At 41.4% G+C, this 23,674-nt stretch overlaps 1 protein-coding gene across 3 annotated transcripts in view; it reads left to right on the top strand.

Moving 5' to 3' along the window:
- The window catches only part of LRRC9 (leucine rich repeat containing 9), a 124,192-nt gene that overhangs the window by 66,211 nt on the left and 34,307 nt on the right, over positions 1-23,674 (top strand). For all 3 annotated transcript variants that reach the window (XR_005744831.1, XM_040333773.1, XM_040333774.1), the window contains exons 19-26: positions 2,362-2,487; positions 4,568-4,705; positions 6,533-6,710; positions 8,309-8,529; positions 10,811-10,933; positions 12,702-12,832; positions 16,070-16,178; positions 22,528-22,661. Coding sequence is in view for 2 of the 3 variants with exons in the window: in XM_040333773.1 (XP_040189707.1) it covers positions 2,362-2,487; positions 4,568-4,705; positions 6,533-6,710; positions 8,309-8,529; positions 10,811-10,933; positions 12,702-12,832; positions 16,070-16,178; positions 22,528-22,661 (1,160 nt within the window). In the remaining variant the exon portion in view is untranslated. The remainder of the gene's footprint in view (positions 1-2,361; positions 2,488-4,567; positions 4,706-6,532; positions 6,711-8,308; positions 8,530-10,810; positions 10,934-12,701; positions 12,833-16,069; positions 16,179-22,527; positions 22,662-23,674) is intronic.

The following is a 23,674-nucleotide window of genomic DNA, read 5'->3' as shown; positions in this document are numbered from 1 at the left end:
AAGTCCAACCAGAAGTAAAGGTTCTGCCGGCGGATAGAGGAGAAGCTGCTGCCACTAAGGGACCATCCACCTTGTTACTGGGGACCATCGTGAGTAGCTGAAGCAAGTACCTGAGCAGTATTCTTACCAGCCGGGGGCGGTGAAGAATTGGGAAACTTCAGCAAGTGCCAAGCCAGGGACCCAGCCAGTGGAGGTGACGCTTGCAGAGCATTATTGTGTGCCAAGCCAGGGACCAGGCAGGCCAGTGGGGTGATGCTTGAAAAAGGTGCGCGCCGTGTGATTTTTTCATCTAGCCACGGCTTCAGCACGGAAACGCGTTGCGGTCTGGCCCTCGGTAGTGAAGTCATCTTCCCCCACCACAACACAGCGTCCCAGAGTGCGTTCCAGCCCTTTTTTTGAGCACCGTGTACCTTAACCAGGAAACGCTGGAGCTCACGTGTAGCTGCTTCCTCCTACACTATTCCAGCACAGTGTAAGAAGACAGGGGACACTAACATTCGCAGATGGCTTTGACCGATCACAGGACCACATACGTATGCCTGTACTTCCATATTAACATGTGAGTGCTTAATGTGAATCTTTTCATTAAAAGTCTGCAGTTTTACTAAGTGGCGCCTGTTCTGTTTGTTTCTCTTTTTGATGCTTGGGGAGTATCTGTGACTAGGGACCCAGCAGTGATGCGTGAGTGATGCTTGAGGAAGCTACTAAGTGAGAAGAGCTCAAGAGATCCAGTGGCGAGTGGATCTGTTAGTCTAGTGAAAGACTGGGAGCTCAGTTGAGTGAAGTTCTACAATAGGAGGTTTTAGAAGAAGTGAAGGAGTTTGTTGCAATCTTTGATAGAAACTGTTACAAGACTGATACCATAGGAGACAGCGGTCCTACTCATGCAGATGTGGTGTAGAAGTCTCGGTGTCTGGCAATTAACATTGCATCTATTTAAGTGTGTCCTGGCCCCAACCCTCTCTCCCAAAGTTCTGTTCAAGAGACAATAAATCTATTTGCATTCAAGAAGTGTCCATCAATCTACCTTGCATTACACCTACCATGCCTTGTAACCCACTTTACACTGAAGGATGTCAGCTGTCCCTAACTCTAGAGGTCGCCATTAGGCCTCTGGGGGCCCAGGATCTTGCTACATGTGACCTGGTTGCCTATGTTGTTGCTACTGCGGGGCCCTGTTATGGAAGCTGACTTCTTTAGGATGGTCTCTTTAGCTGTTCTATAAACAACCTTTGCAGTATTACCAACCCCTCCTTCACGTTCTTTAACAAATTGAATACTCTCGTATCAGTTTCTAATTTATCAATCGAATTAAGGCATTTAAAGGTTACCAGAAATCCAGTAGCCATTGCTAATCTCCCTCTGAAAATGGAATGACATGATGAATCAAAAGAGCTAAATGCATCAGTTTGTTGCAGCCACCTCTGAGCGCGAGTTTGAAAAGCAGAGTACATAGGACTCCCCATCAGTCTGCACAGGGGAGCACACTAAGGAGTTTTCTCTTGTTCACAGTAGAAACCCCTTCAAAATTATTTCAAATAGTTTATTTTTTTATGTTAGAAACTATTAGAAAATGTTAGTACAGTGTATTTTAAAATCTGCTCAGAAACTTCACTTCATAATACAGATATGGTTGAGGAACAGTAAATCACCTTAACCTCTTTTACAGCATAAACAGTAACAATTTATCAAATGTCTTATTTCTGTGATTACTTTTCCTCCAGTGTTAGCTGAACAATACTCCATTATATTGGATGCTGCAATGATTTTAGCCCATAAAACCAAATCACACATGATTATAATTGCCGATATTTTATGTTCTAGCCGGGGTTGAAAAGTCGTCTGTTGATGGGCTTGCTAATATCCAACGCTGTTTGTGTCTTTGTTAGTCTTTGTCACAATACAGAGTTTATCAGTCTTTGAACAAAACCTCAATTACTTCCCTTCATCTTTTCCCATACCAGTTGCAGAAATCTAGTATATTTTGGCGCCTGATGGGTTTCTCACCACTAGATTTTCAGTCCTTTTTACTGTCTTTATTACAAGTTTTTCTAACATCCTTATTGTGCAAAACCCAAGATTGGACATAAAAAAAAAAACCTTTAATAAGGATGTCATCATTTAGCTGAGGCTAACAATTGCAGCATTTCCTTTCAGCAGTTTTCAATGAGCCATCTTGAATACATGACCTAGTTTCCTGACGCCCCTGAGAGCCAGGACAATGCACGTTGTTACTCCTGTGCTTATGTGTAATAAACATTTTCATTACTCTCACTGAACTGCCAGGCCATCCATCATACAGGGAAAAAAAAAATGCCTTATTGACAGAACTCAATAGCTGACATGACTTTTCTTTTCTAGCCAGCTTCAGTGCGTATGGTAGCGATTGGAAGGTTAAAGTCGCTGATTCATTTGGATGGGATCCTGATTACGGAAGAGGAGGTTTCACAATCTTCAAAGTTTTTTCCTGAAGGCCGGATTACACAGGTTACATTTCAGTACTTTTTCATAGAGTACATTCTGATGTTGGTATATGTTGTCCAAACACACTGGGGATCCTTTAAAACTGGAGAGTGCATAATCTGGTGCAGCTGTGAAAAATATCATTCTTGAAGTTTGGTTTTAAAAGGGTTGTAAAGGTAAATGCTTTTTCACCTTAATGCATTCTATGCATTAAGGTGAAAAAACATCCGACAGTACCGGCCCCCAACGAACCCCCGTTTTACTTACCTGACCCCTCGAAAGTCACACGCGCGTCCACGTGATCCTCTTCGGTTCCCAGCCTGGCCGATGATTGGCTAGGCTGGACGAATTGATAGCAGCGCAGCCATTGGCTGGCGCTGCTGTCAATCACAGAGGATGACGCGGCGCGCCGGGGGCGGGGCCGAGTGATACAGTCGGCGGCTATGCCCGCCGCTTTATCACGGGAGCGCGCTTGCAAAAGCTTTCCACCATGCGAGCTCACTCGCATGAAGGTGGAAAGCTTTTGCGAGGAGGAGACGAGACAGCCGCCGAGGGACCCCAGAAGACAGTATTTGGGGACACTCTGTGCAAAACGAGCTGCACAGTGGAGGTAAGTTTAACATGTTTGTTATTTAAAAAAAAAAAAAAAAATTGCCTTTAGTGTTGCTTTAATGAAAGCTGCAGAATTAAAAATATAAACAAGGATTTTTTAAGTTGCATTAAGATGTTAAATATTTTAGGCCCCTTTCACACAGGCTTTCATATCCGCCTGTCAGTTTTTCAGGTGGACCCGACTGGACCATCCATTCACTCCTATGGAGCGGCGGATGTCAGCGGTGACATGTCTGCTTACACCGCTGCTATCTGATCCGATCCTGCCTGTAAAATCCAGATGGAGGTTGACCCTATTTTCCATCTGTCTGGCGGATCTGATATAATCGGATCAGACGGTCCTGAAAGATAGAAAGGACCCTTAGTCATTGGGTTTACATCTACTTTAAATCCTTTGACCTTTCGCTTGTTTTGTGTAAATTTAAACCAGTCTTTGACTTCAAAAGAAGATCTTGGATTGCAGTTGGTAATGCAGCATGGTCCTACTATCCTCTGCATCCTTACCAAGTAATGCCGTGTACACACGACCGTTTTTTCCATCGGAATAAACTCTGACGGGTTTTTCCGATGGAATTCCGCTCAAGCTGTCTTGCATACACACGTACACACAAAATTCCGTCTGTCAAAAACGCAGTGACGTACAACACTACGGCGAGCCTAGAAAGATAAAGTTCAATGCTTCCGAGCATGCGTCAAATTGTTTCTGAGCATGGGTGTTTTTTTCTCCGTTGGAATTCCATACAGACAAATGGAATTTCCGATAGTGATTTTTTTCCTTCGAGGAAAAAAAAGAGAACATGTTCTCTTTCTAAGCCCGTCGGAATTTCCGACGGAAAAAGTCCGATGGGGCATAAACACGGTCGGAATATCCGATGAAAAAATTCTGTCTGACTTTTTCCATCAGAAATACCGACCATGTGTACGCGGCATTAGATTTTCTGCCATATAGATTGTGCTCAAAAGTTCAGTTGCTCCTCCTCCCATGCTTGTGTATAGGTTCCAACATATATACGATTGGTTAAAAAGCAAGGTATATTGCATTATTTAGGCTCTATTCGGAAACCGGTTAAAATATATACAACTCCCTATAGTGTTATACTTTTGAAAACACTCAATTTTATTATGACCAAAAGATTGCACTTATATCCAATAGTGCTACAAATTACACCAGTTATTATCCGTATATATGTGTGTAAGAATCTCCTGCCGCTGGTAACATTTTGCTATTCAGAGTCTTTCACCTGCCACGCCCTGGTTAAGATGTATCGTCTCCAGCACAATAACCAGCCCTCAGTGATGCATGTACAAGGGGTGCCTGAGGACCAGTAAGCTGAAATTATATAAAAATGTTGTTCCTGGTTTATTATACAGAATATATATATATATTTTTTTAACATGCATGTTTATTATCTAAGTATGCTATGTCTAAATACGTTTATTGTATAACAAGTAGTGTAAATCATATTGATATTGATATTTTCTATATCTGCAGGCATCGCTGCTATTGAATGCCAGAACAGACCATGTGAAACCTCGATGCCTTAGTCTATTACCTTCTGCTCAGATACTCTCTCATATAAGCAAGAACTGCCTGGATCCATATGCTGATTTTAACAGCTGGTATCTCAGGGTAAGAAAAATATTAAAAAAGACATATGGCAGATTATGTATTAATAAATCTGATAAGCAAAGGAAGTATCTAAGTAAAACATATTTTGATATTTCCCTAAGTAAACGTGTAGGCAAATAACTAAATACACAATTGAAAGACAAGTGCCTTGCCTGCCAATAAATGTATAATTTCCTTCTGCTAATTTTCTTCCAGACACAACTGACAGGTGCTATAAAAGTTTCTTGGCACTTACTTTTCTCCAGTACAGTCAAAGCAAAACATCTTGGTCACAACTGTGATTGGATAATAAAGGAACAGTAGTTTACTGATAAAGCTATCTCTGCCCTCTCCTCCAGTTAATAAGCTCAATTTGTTAGATTCATAGTATTGTGCTCTGCAGCAAAGCCTGACAAGTATCAGTTGAGGCCCCTTCTTCTCTAAAGCTAGCCTTAGGGCCCTTTAACACCGGGCGGATCGTTTTTGGGTTCCACTTTGCTCAGCGGGGATCGCTCCGTTGATCCTAGCTGAGCCGGCAGATGACAGGTCTGTCTCTGCACACTGTGCAGGGACCGACCTGTCAGAGCACTGCTCTCCCCTATGGGGATCGGATGACGACGGACCGTAGAGTCTGTTATCACCCGATTCGCCAGACAGATGGAAAATAGGGTTTTCCTCCGTCACACTTTGGCGGGTCGGATGTCAGCGGGCATGTCACCGCTGATATCGTGGCTCCATAGAGGAGCACGGAGCGCCCGTTCAGATCCGCCTAAAAAACTGAAAGGTCCGGCCGTGTGAAAGAGCCCTTTAAAGGGGTTGTAAAGGGTTGTGTTTTTTCACCTAAATGCATCCTAGGCATCTTGCGCAACATCGCTGGATGGGGATAGGGCTCAGGTAAGTATTAGGGGGGGGGGGGCTGCTGCACACTGAAGGTTTTTTACCTAAATGCATAGAATGCATTGAGATAAAAACCTTCTGCCTTTTAGAACCACTTTAATTGAACAAGCTGAAGTTAGAAGATGATTGACTGCCATGCAAAGCTGCACCAGATTCTGAGTGCTCCAGTTTTAGTAAATCTCCCCCAAAGTCTCAGCAGAAGAGATCCCTGCATCCACATCACCTTATGTGGGGATCTGTCATTTTTTTTTTTTTCATTCAACCACGGGTTGCAGGAAAGAAATTTGCACGATTCCCCCATCAACACAGATGGTGTTGACAGTGGAATCCCTCTTGCCGAGCAACTGTCTTCTCCCGACAGGGCCCGGGGGAAGCCATCCCCACTGGGAGAAGACAGTGCTTATCACTAGCGGCTATAGCAGCCACTTGTGATAATCGGAAGCGAATCTGGTAGGCTGGTTGTGCCCAAGTTAATCAATCAACTTGGTACATTCAGCCTGCCCATTAATGGTTCAAAAGGAACCCGGACGAGATCCGAAACCATGTATGGCTGGCCTTAGGGTTCCTGAAGAGGTTGCTTGGGGTTCCGTGAGCAACGAGAAATTTCTGCCTCTTAGTTCCCACTGACACCATTGATCTTTTTAGCTATCTGTAAGGGGGTAATTCTTGACAATTAGTGTGGCAAACATTCTTCTCACTGATCATCACACCCATGTATCACGAGTTGTAAATATAGTCATTTTTAGCAGGGGTTCCCTGAAACTGAAAAGTTAATTCAAGGGGTATTCTGTGTTGAAAATGTTGAGAAAGGATGTCTTACAATACATACATTTTTTTTTTTTATAGGTGTTCTGTGCAGATATTAAACTACCACTTAGCTAAAAATAAATAAAAAAATCTTTACTAGAGTGGGACTAACAGGGAAATATATTTTTTACCAAATTTTTCCAGATAACATCTATAAATTTTGATGGACAAAAACTCTCCAAAATCACAAATTTGGAAAAGCTTGAAAATGTACGTTGGGCATCTTTCAGCAACAATTATCTGACCAAAACTGGAGGCCTGGAAAAATGTACCAAGTTAGAGGAGCTTTGTCTTGATGGAAACAGCATCACAAAACTGGAAGGTATATTCTGTATATTAATATTCTGTTCACTAGGTGGTGCTCTACCATTTTTGCTGAGTGGAGATACAATTCAACATTCAGCTATTACATAAAACCGATCAAGTGAATTAAAAACATCTGCTAATAACAATAATACAAATACTATTCTTGAGAAAAGTCCCTAGAAAAATGAATTTACTTTAACTCCTTTAGAGGTTCTTTTGCATTTAAATTACTTTCTATAGGAAGCAAACAAATGGTGACTGATTTCTATAGGGTGAAAAGCAGTTCTGAAAGCAAGTAACTACTCATGTTCTTTGTTCATTTGCATAAATTGGCAAGGGTAAAACTGCTTTAGTCTGGCTCCTCATTGATTATGGTCATTCAGAGACCTTCTTTGCTCTAGATAATGAAGCTTGAACAGCCATTAAGCAGCAATAACCGTGCAATAATATAGATAACTTTTATTGTAGTTTGATGTGACCTTTAAGAATTAATTAATGCAAGTGGCTTTTGTAGTTCTATAACAGCATACGTTGTTGGGAGAGAAGACGTTTAAGTGCCGGGTTCATAAATGCAAATTCTATGCGGATCAGACGCGATACGAAAAGCATAGATTCGCATGTCATCTAAAAAAGCATTATTCCCAGTGAAGGCTGTTCGCATATATGTAGTGTGAATTTGATCCACTTCAAAAAAGGTTCCTGTGTGAGTTTAGTGTGTGTTTGGTGCAAATTCTATCTCCATCTATTTCAGAACCCCTCAGAATTGCATTAGAATCGCACCTGTCGCAACAGAAATAACACAGTGAAATCGCTGTGAACTGAGACTTAGCCCTGGTTCACACTGGTGCCTGTTGACCTTATTTGACATGTCAAATCAGCGGCATTTCCCGGCAATTGCACTGTCCTAATTGGTGCGACACCGCATCTGCGGTGCTGCACCAATTTCAAAAAGTAGTTTCTGTACTACTCTTTACGATTTCGGCCCGTCATTTACATTGACATCTGTGCAGAAACTGCACAGATGTCTCTGTAATCGCGGCCGAAATCGGGACTGACAGGCCGGAGTGAAATTGTGAACTCGCACGCAGGGGCGGACTGACAACTCATGGGGCCCCCGGGCAATAGAAGACTATGGGGCCCCTGGGCTTACAGATAGCCACCACGCCAGGAGGCAGTGCAGAGGCAGGGCAGCTAAAATCTCGGGATTTTCACATCAGAAGCATGTTGGTTTCAGACATATCAGGGACAGATGTAAAAAAAACATAGATTTATACATACTGTCCCTGGTTTTACTGAGCCTGGCAACCTTGATGGGGCCCCCTAGTGACATGGGGCCCTCGGGCAGTGCCCGAGTGACTCAATGGTCAGTCCACCCCTGCTCGCACGGCTTCAGATGAGCCTGGGCTAAAGATGTAAAAGTGGCAAGAGCCAATCAAGTTGGGTTCTAGTCTGTGGAGAATGATGACAAACTTTCTATATTCACTATTTATGTTATATCTTGCTACACCTTCTTTTAGAGAACGGTTGGTATTAAATTGTACCTTGTCAGAACATAAAAGCTCAGCAGGGGAGACCGGCTTTACTTTGTAACATGAACATCATATTGTTTTCCAGGCCTTTCAAATCTTGTGAAACTCAGACGTCTCAGTATAAATGACAATAAGCTTACAAGCATCGATAAGGAGGTTATTGATAACCTATCTCATCTACATTTTCTCTCTGCTGAGAACAATAGCATCAGCTGTCTGGCAGGACTACAGAAAGCCTACCTTTTAATAGAACTCTACCTGAGCAATAATCGGATCAGTAGCAACCAAGAGATCTACCACCTCAAGGTACGTCACTAATTTTCTATAGGTGTACGAAATAAAAAAATTAAAAGCTGCTGTTTTTATAAGTGCTCACAGTTATTATTTTCATTAGAACTTGTCTAATTGGGTCTTCTGATTTAAAGTGATAACAAACATGTTATACTTGCCTGCTTTGTGCAGTGGTTTTGCACCGAACAGCTCTGTCCCTTTTCTAATGTCTCTCCGTCATTGCTCCTGGCCCCTCCTTCCTGCCAAATGTCCCCATAGCAAGCAGCTTGCTATGGGGCACCCAAGCAGGCTCACTCCTGAGCTGCTGCTCTGTGTGTCCTTTCACACTGAAGCGTGGCTCAGCCCCACCCTCACTCGGTACCAAGGAGGTGACATCTCCATCAGTCATTTATGTTATAGTGACTAGAAACATGGCATTGGCGAGGAGGGGGGGGGAACAGCATTTTAACTAAACACTCTGTATCTATGACTCTTTAGTCACATGGGCTGCTTTGATAGGGGAACAAAGAGTAGGTGAATGGCTTGCCTGGTCCTTGATACCGTAGCATGCGTAGCAAAATGTGGCAACAGTCAATCCATAGGATCTTATGTTGCAGCAGGGACACAGAGTTGGCTTGCTTGGTCCTTGATACCGTAGGATGCGTAGCAAAAGTGACAACGGCCAATCCATTGGATCTTATGTTGCAGCAGGGACACAAAGATGGCTTGCCTGGTCCTTGATAATGTAGAATGTGTAGCAACGGTGACAACAGCCAATCCATAGGATCTTATATTGCAGCAGGGACACGGAGATGGCTTGCCTGGTCCTTGATACCGTAGCAAAGGTGACAACAGCCAATCCATCGGATCTTATGTTGCAGCAGGGACACGGAGATGGCTTGCCTGGTCCTTGATACTGTAGCATGCGTAGCAAAGGTGACAACAGCCAATCCATAGGATCTTATGTTACAGCAGGGACACAGAGATGGCTTGCCTGGTCCTTGATACCGTAGCAAAGGTGACAACAGCCAATCCATCGGATCTTATGTTGCAGCAGGGACACGGAGATGGCTTGCCTGGTCCTTGATACTGTAGCATGCGTAGCAAAGGTGACAACAGCCAATCCATCGGATCTTATGTTGCAGCAGGGACACGGAGATGGCTTGCCTGGTCCTTGATACCGTAGCATGCGTAGCAAAGGTGACAACAGCCAATCCATAGGATCTTATGTTGCAGCAGGCAAGGAGACAGCCCCTGCATATGGCAGGATGATCCAGGTATTTATTAGTCTACATAAAATGGATAAACTAATGCTTACGTCACAATGTATAAAATGCAATGTAGCATGTAAACACATTTTTAAATGTTTTGGGTTTAATGACACTTTAAATGTGTGTATTTTGTCAATAGTCAGGACTGCAGGGATTTGAAGACTAATAAAGGTACTGGCACATTAGCATTGATGTTACCCTGGATGTTTTTAGGCTAGAAAAGCCAATAGTAGCCTACATATTTCTTAGTACAAAAATAGCTTCTACTGTCTACAATTACTTTAAATTTCAGCACCACCCAGTGGTGCCCTGCAGTCTGTCTACTTCTATGTAGTGAAACTGAGAAACACTGGGGGTTATTTAGTAAAACTGGTCAGTGCATAATCTGGTGCAGCTCTTCAAAGAAACCAATCAGCTTCCAGGTTGAAATTCAGGTTGAATTTGGAAGCCGATTGGCTACCATGCACAGCTGCAACAGATTCTGAGTGCTCCAGTTTTGTAAATCTCCCCCACTCTTCCACCACGAAACAACATCTATGTCGTGAATGGCCTATTGGTAGGCCAGAGTTCTTTCATGGTGTTTGGAACTTTGGTTATGCAAAGAGTGACTTTGTACACCTGGCTGTTTGCATATATGGAGTAGTAGTGTTTCTGGCAGTGCTGGATGAAAGTAAGCTGGAACCAGACTTTGGGGACATGGCATTTTTGCATTTTCGGTGTTTTATTACCATCCATATGTTCCTAAATCTCTTTATCATAATTGACATGACTATACTCTTTATCGCTATTTGTAATAATTGACCATAATTTAGCCCCTGCATGGGCGAGTCCTATGCTTTCTTGAATTTTTATGCTCATTTTTAAAATAATAAACATATTGTAACAGAAAATAAGCTGGAACCAAATGTATCTGCTGGCAGCTATTTGCTAGCGCTGTTACTTGGTATTTACGGTTCTCCGAAAACATAATAGATGACAATCTCGTATTTATTATACAGGATATAGCAATGTCTCTCTGAAAACTGGGGTCTATTTTTTTTCAACAGGGTTTAAACAATCTTGTGATTCTGGACTTGTGTGGTAATCCAATCTCCCTGAAAAATGACAACTATCGATTGTTTGTTATTTTCCATCTTTCATCGCTAAAAGCTCTGGATGGATCTGCTGTGGTAAGTAACAGTAAACAGCAAAAAACAGGTAAACTATGTAAAAATGCTGAATGATTTGTGTTTCCTGTGTAATACAACACATATTTATTATTATTTCTATTAGAAAAAGTTCTTTTGTATTATACATTTTATGTCCTGTTGGATCTATGTGAGTCTCACCATGTTGGAGTGTTACTTTTTTATTAACATTGCAGGAGACATAGAAATCATAATTCAGTTTTCAGTGATTTGATTTGAGTATCCTGAAATCTGATTGGTTGCAATGGATTACTGCACCTAACATTTGAACATTTGTCAGTGCATTGTCCTCAGAGAAAAAACAGAGAAAGGCGCCTCCAGGTTAGGAACAGTGAATTTTTAATTGACAACAGGTGCATTTTTCCACTTACATCTATGGTAATGTAAATCCGGCACTTGTCCTTTATAAGGCCCTTCAGTGGCATCTGTCCGTGGCTGAGAAGCTGTATCAGCTCTTCTGCAGGTGTTGGTGAGAGGGGTCCTCTCGTCTTACAGGAAATCCGGGAGGCTGAGACCGAGGGTCTCAGCACCTCGGCTACCCGGATTTCCTGAACAGCCTTATAAAGGACAAGTGCCGGATTTACATTACCATAGATGTAAGTGGATAAATGCACCTGTTGTCAATTGAAATTTCACTGTTCCTAACCTGGAGGTGCCTTTCTCTGTTTTTTCTCTGCATATATTGGAGTTCGCTCTAGACTTCCCCCTGAAGGCTAGCCCTGGATAATGGACTTTATGATGTTTTTTATACAGGTTATTTTCCCATTCTCCCCTTTGTTCCCAGCCCAGGCTACCTATCTCTTGTTTCCCTAAGAATATCATAACAAGGACTGTATTAACAGATGTTTATCCAGCATTGGTGGTTACAGCGCCACTATCCTCTTTTTCTCTCTCATTATATCATGCTGTTCTCCCATATTGGTCTAGGAACACCTACGCATTCGCCAGGAACCACTTAAAGGGGTTGTAAAGGTAAAAAATAGCTTCCTTTACCTTAGTGCAGTCCTCCTTCACTTACCTCATCCTTCCATTCTGCTTTTAAATGTCCCTTTTTCTTCTGAGAAATCCTCACTTCCTGTGCTTGTGTCTGTAACTACACACCGTAATGCGAGGCTTTCTCCCTGGTGTGGAGAAAGCCTCTTGAGGGGGGTAGGGGGCAAGCATGAGGGTCAGGACACTCTCTACTTTGCAGATAGAGAAAGGAGCTGTGTGTTAGTGGGTATCCTGACACTCCTGCTCGCCCCCTCCCCCCTCGAGAGGCTTTCTCCACACCAGGGAGAAAGCCTGGCATTACTGTGTGTAGTTACAGACAGATGAATAGGAAGTGAGGATTTCTCCGAAGAAATAAGGACATTTACAAGCAAAATCGAAGGATAAGGTAAGTGAAGAAGGCCTTACCTTTACAACCCCTTTAACTTTGTAGCCAGCATAGAAAGGTCTATTCTGTAGTCAAGCCTGCTCACTCTGCTTCCCTCTTAGCCTACAATGGAGATAAAAGAGAAGACAATTTATGCCCATAGACTACACAGGAAAATCATTGACACATAAGTGATTCAATCCAAAGCTTTAAATAGGAAAAATAGAGAGGTTGACGTTTCCCAGCAGAGGCCCAGAAAGCAATTATAAATGCAAAAAAGTTTTAAACCCTCCCTAAAACAAAAAAAAAGTTTTTGGATTTTAGACAAGCTTTCCCATCTTCTAATAATCGTTTCTCCAATATTTACAATATTGTTTTCTTACCTTTTTGAAGGATCAGCTTGAGAGTGAAAATGCAAAGGATATGTTTGGTGGAAGACTCAGTTCAGATATGATTGTTGAAAAGCTTGGACATCAAAACTTTACAGAACTACAAGAGCTAAACTGGAGGTCTTCCTCGATTAGGTAACATTGCATTGCTTGCATCTCTGGTGTTTTTTAAAGTATCTATTTATATAAAATCATTTTGCAAAAAAAACATTTAATGCAATGACATGGGATTTCCAGAGCACTATGGGTTTTCTCAGAAAGAGTTTTTTCAGACTGTGACTGATCTCATTGAAAGCTTGAAGGGACACAGCTAAGCAGCCATCCGGGAAGGGGAGATAAGGTACTGATTGGATCCATTTACTTATGTGTGCCGAGCAATAAACAAAAAAAATAATTGAAAAAAAGGCCTTATCTCATTCTTGTGGGTGGAAATGAAAATACAAAATATTTGTATGCAAAAAAAAATGAACAAAAATATAAAATGTATTTTACTGTCTTGTATAAAATAAAAAAAGCAAATACAGTATATACAAAATTTACTACACATTGCCTTGAATTATCCAAATTGTTTATGCTGATCCACCCTTTTATATATTATTTTACTTGTTTTCATATATCAGCATATAGTAAATATGTTGACAATACTAACTCCAGAAACATGATGCTTAGCTTAAAATTACAACTGCACTATTATAAAATAGCAGGCGTGTGAATGCTGCTAAATATGCTCAGGATGTTCAACAATCAGCTGACAGGTGGGCAGGAATGTTTTGCCAGGTGCATTGAATGCTGGGACTTGTAAATCACAGGATAGTACTACCTGTGTACGGATTCCCCCAAAGGAGTCTGGATGTTTAGTTGGTTAGCAGCCACTATGTTGGTTAATTTTAGCAACAGATTTAAGTTAGGCAGACAATGGCAAAATCTTAAGGCCCGTACACCCGATCCAATTTTATGGCCATAATTGTCTGATGGATGTGTGTAATCCGACCGTGTGTATGCTCCATCAGACAATAGTTGGCTGAATTAAAGGGTCACTAAAGGAAAAACTTTTTTTAGCTGAAATGACTGTTTACAGGGCATAGAGACATAATAGTTAACTGATTCCTTTTAAAAATGATTAAAAATTGATAAAAAAAACAATCATATAATGTGCCTGCAGTGTAGTTTCGTTTTTGCTGTTGTTTTCTGGTTCTCTGATGTACAGAGAGCCACTAGAGGGCAGTCAGCCAATAGAGAGCAGTGATACTTTGTCTAAAACTTCTCAGCACCAATCCAGTTTCGTTTTACACACAATAATCACATTAGTGACCACCGTGAGAAATCTCCCAGCACTGTGGTTATCAGGAAACAGGCAACCAGCAAGTGTCCAGAACAGAGAGGATTTACAGCAACATGAAAGCAAAAACGAACAATGAGGACATGAAACCAGGACTGCAGTAAGGTAAAGGAAGCTATTTAGCTAAAAAAAAAAATTCCTTTAGTGACTCTTTAAGGACAACAAATGTTGGCTGTTCATGCTCACCAACTGGCTGACAATAAATCTGTTATGTCAAATCCATCCAACTGAAATCCAAAGTACAAACATGCATGCTCAGAGCCAATGTTAAACATTAAGACAACATTAGCAGAAGTTGCCCAAAGGGTGGCGCTAAAGAGCAGAAAAAACACATATTTAGGTTTTGTTGGCTGAAAATGTTGTGCCGTCTGTATGCAGAACAAGTTCACAGCTAACGCCCTTCGGACCAAAATCCACGGAAAGGTCCACTGGATGTCCAATCGTGTGTACGAGGTTTTAGAATATATAGAAAATAGGTGTAACATTGTTGATTTAATAAGTGATATTACAATATTGCTTTTTAAATACATTTGTAATTATCCTTTAAACAAAAAAGTGCATATATTTGACTAATTTGATGTTGTCCTGATTTACTATTTTTTTTTTTTTTGCTAGTTTCCCATTAATTGCTAATATTGAGTTGTAGGTGGTATGGTTGAATAAAGACACCAATCCGACCATTTCAACCTCAGAAGTATTTAAGATTTGATGATCTACCAGTTTGTTTATATATAAGGGCAAAATATAACCAAGACTGCGGCAAGGAAGTATCTTTTTCCTAACCGTTTTTCCAGGGGTATTGAATTAAAATTCACGAAGGTCTGATCAGTAAAATTTTCTTCCCGCAGAGGTCTGAATCGCATGTTTGTCCATTGAGTCAAGTTGTTCACATCACAGCCCCCCTCCACTCTTATATCATAATCCTATTCTTAATCTGGCTGCACATTATACAGCTTTATTGTACTAATTTCACTTTAGATATAACAAAACCATATAATATGAGGTGAAACCTAAACACTTTCACCCCCCACAGTAGTGTTCTCTGCCCTTCTCACATTACCTCCTATAGTAGTGTCCTTTGCCCCCCTACAGTAGTGTCCTCTGCCCCCTTCACATCACCCCCCCTTTTACATTTCTCCTCAACAGCACTGCCCCTCTACATACCCCCCCCCCCCCACATAGCAGTGCGGGCACAAACGCACAGAGTAGGGCTCCCTGTTCCTTTACATCACTGACCCCCCTTCCCCAGTAGGGCTCACTGTCCCTTTACACCCTCTTCCCCAACACGTGCACACACACACACAGTAGAGATGTCTCACCCTTTACATCACTGACCCCCCTTCCCTAGTAGGGCTCACTGTTCCTTTACACCCCCCCTCCAACACACACACACACAGAGATGTCTCGCCCTTTACATCACCCCCCTCCCCCAAAGTAGAGCTCTCTCTTTGTTCACATCAAGCATCTCCCCCATCCCAGGTCCTCTGCTTCCCTCACTCCGCTACCTGACAGGTACACAGAGCAGAGCGTGAAAGGCAGGAGAGATCGAGCACGAGAGGCAGAGTAGCACTGCATGGAGGGCAGAAGCGGGAGCTGAAGAATTTAAGTTGGCATAATAAAGAGTTGGTATTAGTTGCTAGGACCACTCTGTGTCATAGCAACCAAGCACCTGCTAGTTAAGCTGCAAAATTATCTCGGGCATATCCCGCTCCCGTCCTCCATGCAGTGCTACTGTGCCTCTTGCTCTTGATCTTTCCTGCCTCAGGCTCTCGGCTCTGCTGTGATAATGACAACGGTAGAGACTGGGGGACAGAACTAGCTCCTAAATGGTGTAACTGTGGGTCAGGATGGAACAGTGATTTGTTTAGTGATGCCTGCTGCGCTAAACAATATCTTCTTTTTTCCCCATATAAGAACATTGTAATGCTGTTAATAACTCCCTTCTTTTACACCAGTCTGAAATTATTTAGCGTTGTTTTCAATTAGGTAGAAATCTAATATATGTAACTGTAATTTTTCTTTCATGTTTCCAGATCTGTTGACCTTATTCCACCTGACCAGTTTAGGGGAATCCACACAGTGAATTTAGAAAACAACAATCTGACATCTTTTAGTGGTTTGATTTTTCTGCCCCACGTAAAGGTAAAATTCGATTAACTGTCTGTTGCTAATATTTATTGTGACAAGTCATCTTCCTTTTAAATTCTATATTTGGTTAAGAGTTTTATTGAGTATGACAATACAGGTAATAAAGTAGAAAACAAGCAAAACCGGGGTACATACATTCGGCCTTGTATGTCTCGTGAAAAAAAAAAAAAAAAAATACAATATTGGAGGATAAATCTTGAGGAAGTGCCGGGAGTTGGGGAGTTGAAATAGTAGTGGTACATTCCATTCAGCCAAGTATTTCCACCAACCGTCGCCACAGGAGACCAAGCTGGGACAGAAGGGTATGTAAAAAGGCTATTAATTTGCTTTCCTAACACATTTGGGTGGACTGCGGGCGTAATGCTCTGCACTCCAAGTCCTCGCTCGCATGAAGGTGGAAAGCTTTTGCGAGGAGGATACGAGACAGCCGCCGAGGGACCCCAGAAGACAGGGTTAGGGGTTAGGGGACAAGCTGCACAGTGGAGGCAAGTATAACATGTTTGTTATTTAAAAAAAAAATGTTTTGCCTTTTTGTGTTGCTTTAACCACTTGACCACTGGGCACTTAAACCCCCTTAATAACCAGACCAATTTTCAGCTTTCGGTGCTCTCACATTTTGAATGACAATTAGTCATACAACACTGTACCAAAATGAAATTTTTGTCCCTTTTTTCCCACAAATGGAGCTTTCTTTTGGTGGTATTTAATCACCGTTGTTTTTTTTTTTTTTTTTGCGCTATAAAAGAAAAAAGACTGACATTTCTGTAAAAAAAATAATTTTTGGATGGAGCGATCACGTGGTAAACAGCTGCTATCAGCGGCAATTTACCGCGATCCGTGATGCGCTGGGTCCTCTGGACCTGGTGGTCACGGACATTCCCGTGTGCGCGCCCCAGGGGGCACGCGGGAGCGCGATTTTGGGAGGACGTCCTTCCAGAGTTAAGCAACCGCCTTGTAGACGTATTTTGTCTATGAGGCGGTGATTAATTGGTTAAATTAGAGCATCTCCAGCGCCCATGGATGAAGGGGGGGCTCGCCCTCCCAATCCTTGGCTATACTATATTGCTGCGCAATTGCAGCAATTGATAGGTACGATACGCACAGGGGTGGATGGGGAGGGAGGAGGCTCCTCTGAACTGGTGATGTTACATACTGTAAAGAAGGATTCGGTGCCGATAGTCCTGGAATCGCTATCTTTTGGAAAACCGAACAAACAGTACCCGACCTATAACCTTATTCAAAAAGTTTGTAACAAAACTAGGTATCTACAGGGTGTGGCAGGGTACACAGAATATAGCCCTATTTGGTCTAATAACTCGTACCCTGAGCTGTCTAAACTACAGTATGGGGCACTTTGGAGGAGATATGGGGTGGTCTACCTTGGCCAGGTCTTTTGCAATGGGACTTTTCTCTCATTTGAAACCCTACAGGGTCTTTTTGGTTTGCCGCAACTATGCCATGCTATAAAAGTCCAGAGCAGATCTTCGGAGTGGGTCCCCTCCCCTACCCCTTTGTTTAATTTGATGGCTAGAGCTGCCAATAAAAAGGGGTTTATATCGCAATGCTATAATATGCTACTACAAAGTTTTCTGACTAAACACCCTTTGCGGATGAGGGCCAAGTGGGAGGGAGAAGTGGGCCCAATGGATGGAGAGCAGTGGGAGGAGGCCCTACAGGCGGTTCCCGTGTGTTCCTTGAATGTGTCCCATAGAGTGTCACAATTGTATTTACTGCTGAGGGTGTACTACACCCCCCGCAGACTGTTTGCTATGGGTTTGCGGCCCTCTCCATTGTGCACCAGGTGTAAGAGGGACTTTGGTGACTTGATCCACCTACTGTGGAGATGCCCGAAGCTTCACCCATATTGGAAGGGGGTGGTGGACACCATAAACAGGGTGTTTCAGGTCTCGTTGCCTACAGATCCAAAACACTGTTTACTCCATATAATAGATGAGTTAGATTGGGAGGAAGGCAGAAGGGTGGCTGTAATTAGATCTCTGTTTTTGGCTCGCAAGCTTATAATGACTCATTGGATATCGGAGGACCCTCCTGCTCTTAAAGAATGGATTAATACAATGGGGGATATGCTCCGGAAGGAGAAAATAATATACCAGCATAGGGGTAGCGCCCAGAAGTTTGAGAAGTTGTGGGGACCGTGGCTGAATGTACCGGGCTTGGCCCCCGGTGGATCTGGTCTCGGGCAGATTGTTGGGCCTAGGTACCTGAACAGGTTATATGTTTTGTGTTTGGGCCTTATATGAGGGCACCGGTAGCCCAAAACAGTAGGGGGCAGGAGGCGGGCAGAGTTGGGAATGGTATGTGATATATGTGCAGAATGTGCAGTCTTATGGTTCATTTCGGTTGGAATTGTATCGGATTGTTTATGTAGCTTCCATGTATGTCTTTTACATGTTTTTCAATAAACTTTTTTTTCTGGATAAAAAAAAAAAGAAACTCCTGACAGACAGAGGAAGAGATCACAGTTGGGTGGTCCAACTCTCCAGCATTTATTAATAACTAAAGTATCCATTATAGATTAATGATTCCTTAAACACAATTGGCACCAGATTTTCTTTTATATTTCGTCATCTTTCTGTAATGTCAAGCCATTGGTGTATACAGTGCTGTAAATCAATAATACTGAATTTGTTTATTTTTTTTTGACAAGTATTGGCAATGTCGTCATCAAATAATGTCTGCATAATGTAGACTTTACCCATGTAGCTGCCTGGAAATAGCTGAGCAAAGACATTGAATCCGCTGGCTGTTTTGAGGTTAAATAAAAAGGAGTAGATTTTGCACAGTCTAATAATAGCACATCTCTCAAGAAAGACATTTCAGCAGTAAGACTGGCATCACTATAAATAAGTAATATTAATGTAGAATATGTATATCCATCGAACCCAACTCTGTAGTTAAGTGCACTATGAATAATACAAGAGAGCACATTTCAATCTGACTTAATGTGTATATTTACAATAATGAGAGGAATGTTGGTGGATTAATTTGTGTTCCATTAAAGGTAATCAAGCATATATTTATACTACATACTGACACCTCCCTCATAGAGTAGAATGTTTAGACAGATATTTATGAAGACAAAGCTTCTACCTTTATCTGGAATTATATAATACCAATGAAAATGTGTCCATTTGCTGAACGGTACAAATGTAGAAAGAGGAATAACATATATATGTGTAACACCCAAGTGAGGGATGAGTGTTATAAAGAAATTGATCAATGTTTTGCGAGCTCTGCATAGAACTATAATTCCAAGAAAAAAAATGCATAATAAATACAATTATAATAAAATTGTGTGTAAAGGTTTTTAAATAATTGTCCACTGCCCTTGTGGCCTTGATGTCATTATTCCAACTGGTAGGTTTTGTCAAAGGAGTGAAAACCAGTCTGAGAAAATTGTTGGGTTGTTTTTTGCAGGTGGTCATGGATTAAGAGTTTGAGTAAGGGAAGGGAGTTTTGAAATGGTAATATGATGAAAGTTGGTTGTTGTGATTCATCGGTTTAGATAATTGGATAGTGATGCCTTTCATTTAGGGAATGGTTGCATAACATCATCTTAGGGTGGTTGGAGATCTTGCATTAAGTGTTGTTATGGTAGGGTGTTGGTTGTTGTGTGTTATCAACCTAGAATGGTGGTTGGTGTGGGCTTTTATTTAGGGTATGATCATATGACAGCACCTTGTGGGAGGTATGGGTTAGATATGTTTGGTACAGGAGAAAGCAATGTTGTGTCAGTAGTAAAGGGAGTATGGTTTCTCTTATGGGTCACCAGTGATGGGTTTGATAATTTGTTGGTGGGGGTAGGTGCCCAGTTTGGATAGGGATGCAGGCTGGTGTCCTTCAGATCTTAAGGTTTGCTTGGGGGGTTAGGTTATAGTTTGTTTTGCTATTGATGTTCATTAAAAGCCATTCACAGGAAGCTTTGTATTTGCTGAATGAATACAAGACTTCCTCTGATTGGCTGAGGTGGGCTGAAGACATCACAATCTCCACCTCAGCTAATCAGTGGAAGTCTTTTACTCATTCAGAAAATACAAAGCTTCCTGTGAATGGCTGAGCAGTGCTGTTTTGTTCAGGGAGTGGGATGGGACGTCTTTTTGTTCTGCTACCGAAACATATTACTTTATACTGTATGTAGCGGATGCTATACACAGTTTAACGCTCACAGTTGGCTCATCTGTTTGGACCAAAGTTTGTTTGGATAAGCTTGGCCCAAACAAACTATTTTAAAGTGACAGAAAGCTGGAGTATGGCTTTAAGGTTCAGACTATGATTTGGGATGTTATGTCCATTATATTACATGGGCAATGTGCTCTAAATAGTAAAATGTGTGCTCTATGCACAGTTTGATAGAATGTAGTACATTATGTCTTGTCTCATAAAGTGACAAATGCCCAGGGTATGCCTATCCTGTAAAGGTGACTGAATCTACTTAATTTTTACTTCGCTATTAAAAGAGGTCTCTGGTCACAGCAAACCCTTTCTTTCTATAACATCAACATTGTAATGGCCATACAAATATCTCATGGTATCTTGCTGCCTGTAAGCAGTGATTGCTGTACTGACTCTGCCTCCTAAAACTTTGCCTCCTCTCAGCAACTTGTTGTGTAATTCAGAAGGTAGGCTCTGTGAATTGTGTGACACAGCAGTGCCTTCTGCCAGGGCATAGTGAAATAATGTCAGAGAATTCAAGGATGTTAATGTGTAAGGATCTTAACAAAGTATGTTCACAAAATTCAAAATCTTTCAGGTTAATAGTGCGCTAGAAATTTTATAGCTGGGCATCTCCTCTCCTCACAATGATCAGTGGTTCCAAAATAATAACTACCACAGTAGGGAACACACACAAAAAGATACACTCAGCATCTTCCCAAATAACTGTTTCTATTTCGTCCATTTTGAAGTTTCTTATACCAGTGCTTACTAGATATGTGAACACTGAAATATTTTGTTTCGGAATTTAGTTTTCGTCCAAAAAATACATTTATTTAGTTACTCCCAAAATTCGTTTTTATTTATTTATTTTGTTTCGTTAAATGCATTCGTCCAAAAATCCGAATTGAGTAAGGTCGAATCTGTCATTGAAGGATTATGGTGTCTGTCGAATGTTCTAAAAAGATTCGACAGAGCAGCTAAACTGTACGACCCCGCAATCGTACATTTCCGGTCGAATGTTCCGCCTACAAGCTATAGAAAAATTCGAATGTTGTATGACTAGTAATAATTATATTTATAAATTATTATTACTAGTCAACCAACATTCTAATTCTTCTATAGCCTATGGGCCGAGCATTTGACCGAAAATGTACGATTGCGGCGTCGTACAGTTTAGCAGCTTGTCGTATCTTCTTAGAATTTTCGGCAGACACCATAAGCCTTCAATGACAGATTGGTCTACCCCAACACTGTCTCTATAATGTCGAATCCTTTCTCTCTATGTAGAATAATCTTGGACTAATAGAGTTAAGGTTAGGCACATTCGATCACAGATTCGATAGACACAGATTGCTATTGCTATTGTCAGCGTCATGCCGAATCTCCTATCTATATCGAACTGTTGTAGCAACGAAAACGAAAAAAAATTTTTTATGTCGGATCTTTCGGATTTCGGATTCTGCGTGTTCGTTTTCATTTGTTAAAACGATAACAAAAATACCCGAAATTCGGACGAAAACAAATGCACATGTCTAGTGCTTACATAGGTATCACATTAATGAAGAGAGTCCAGTCAAATGTTAACTATCCTTAAACCTGTTCCCATACCAATTCTAAGCCTAATCTAACTACCCTGTAAAGGAAAGATGTCTGAACTTGCCTAATCTGAGGGCTCTCCAGACTGGTCACATGATTTCTAGGTTCAGCGAGGAGGAGAGATCACTGACAATGGCTGCAATGCCTGTGCAGTGATGTCACCCATAGGCTTACTATGGGGCATCCGATGCTGGCTGTCCCTCCCCTACACAGAAGCCAGCACTGGGAGTGCCCTCAAAATAGGTAAGTATAGACAATTTAATATTACAATATTACTTTTAAGGTAACACGAAACATAACATAGGCAGACTAGTTTATTATCAGGACTCAAAAGAATATGACTAAGTGCAAAACATTATTAGTGCCGTGCGCACAATGAGTGCAGTGTGCAATGTATAAGTAAAATATACAAAATGAAAAACAGTTTATTCAGAATTTACAATATCTTTCATAATCACAGTAGGCTAGAAATAATTGAAATACAATCTAGAGATGGAGATGAATATATAAATAAAAATGTTGACCATAAATGTGCTGTAAGTAACCTTCACATTTTCTTGTTTTTCTCTAGAATTTGTATCTAAATTACAATCGCATTGAATCAATCCTGCCCAAGCAAAAGCCTCAGAATCCCTTAACAAACCGGCAGATACTGCACCAAAAAGTCTACTCCAGTGGATATGGGCAGCAGGGCAAGGCTAACAGGTAACTGCTTGGTCTTTGTTTCCATATAATGGTATGCATCTTTATGATGGTAATGTGAGGCTCCCTGAATAAACATGCCTCTACTCTAATGTATATCTGTGATGCTTACTGAAGGGGTTATGGAAATTTTAGATTACGAATGTAGCTCAAACCGGAGAGATGAATTACAGGCATTGTATATTTTTACATAGTTACATTGGTCCAGCTTGGACCAATGTAACTACATATATACCCTATCTGACACCAATACTAACGTGAACTCCACTTGCTTCCAGATCCCGTGCTGAGTGGCTAAACTGGATGCATTGCAAACACAGGAGGTCAGCACAGACACCATTTAGACAATGCTTTTTAACTTATGAAGGAATGAAAAGTGCTCTATAGACAATGTGGAGAGTGTGATATCACCATCCTGCCTCTTCACCTTTATATACTCCAAGAACACTTTGCATGGACATTGGGCCTGACATTTACCGACACACCAGTAATGCCTTGTACACACGACCGCTTTTCTCAATGAAAAAACTGCCCGCAAAAAAATTGAAACCAGCTCTCTTTTTTTCTCGTCATGTTTCCCATCAGTCTTTTTCTCGTTGCGAAAAACGGCCGTGTGTATGCTTTTCCGAGGGGGAAAAAAAAACGCTCATGCTCAGGATCAAGTATGCAGTCCAAAAGCAGCCCAAAGGGTGGCGCCATTTGAAAGGAACTTACCCTTTATAGTCCCGTCATACGTGTTTTACGTCACCGTGCTTTGGTCAGACTTTTTTTGCATGAACGTGTGTATTTAAGTCAGGCTGGAGAGGAATCACGTCGGGAAAAACGTAGTTTTTTTTCCTGCCGAGAAAAATGGTCGTGTGTACGAGGCATAACATGGTACAGGCATACCCCACTTTTAAGTACAGAATAGGGTTTATTTACTAAAGCTGGAAAGCGCAAAATCCGTCTCACTTCTGCAAAAAAACAATGAGCTTTTGGGTTTTATTACCAGGCTTAATTGAACAAGCTGGGGTTAG

Source organism: Rana temporaria, chromosome 13, assembly GCF_905171775.1.
Source record: "Rana temporaria chromosome 13, aRanTem1.1, whole genome shotgun sequence".
NCBI classification, from domain to species: domain Eukaryota; kingdom Metazoa; phylum Chordata; class Amphibia; order Anura; family Ranidae; genus Rana; species Rana temporaria.
The sequence above is the reverse complement of the archived record's forward strand: the minus strand, read 5'-3'. Positions and strand labels throughout refer to the sequence as shown.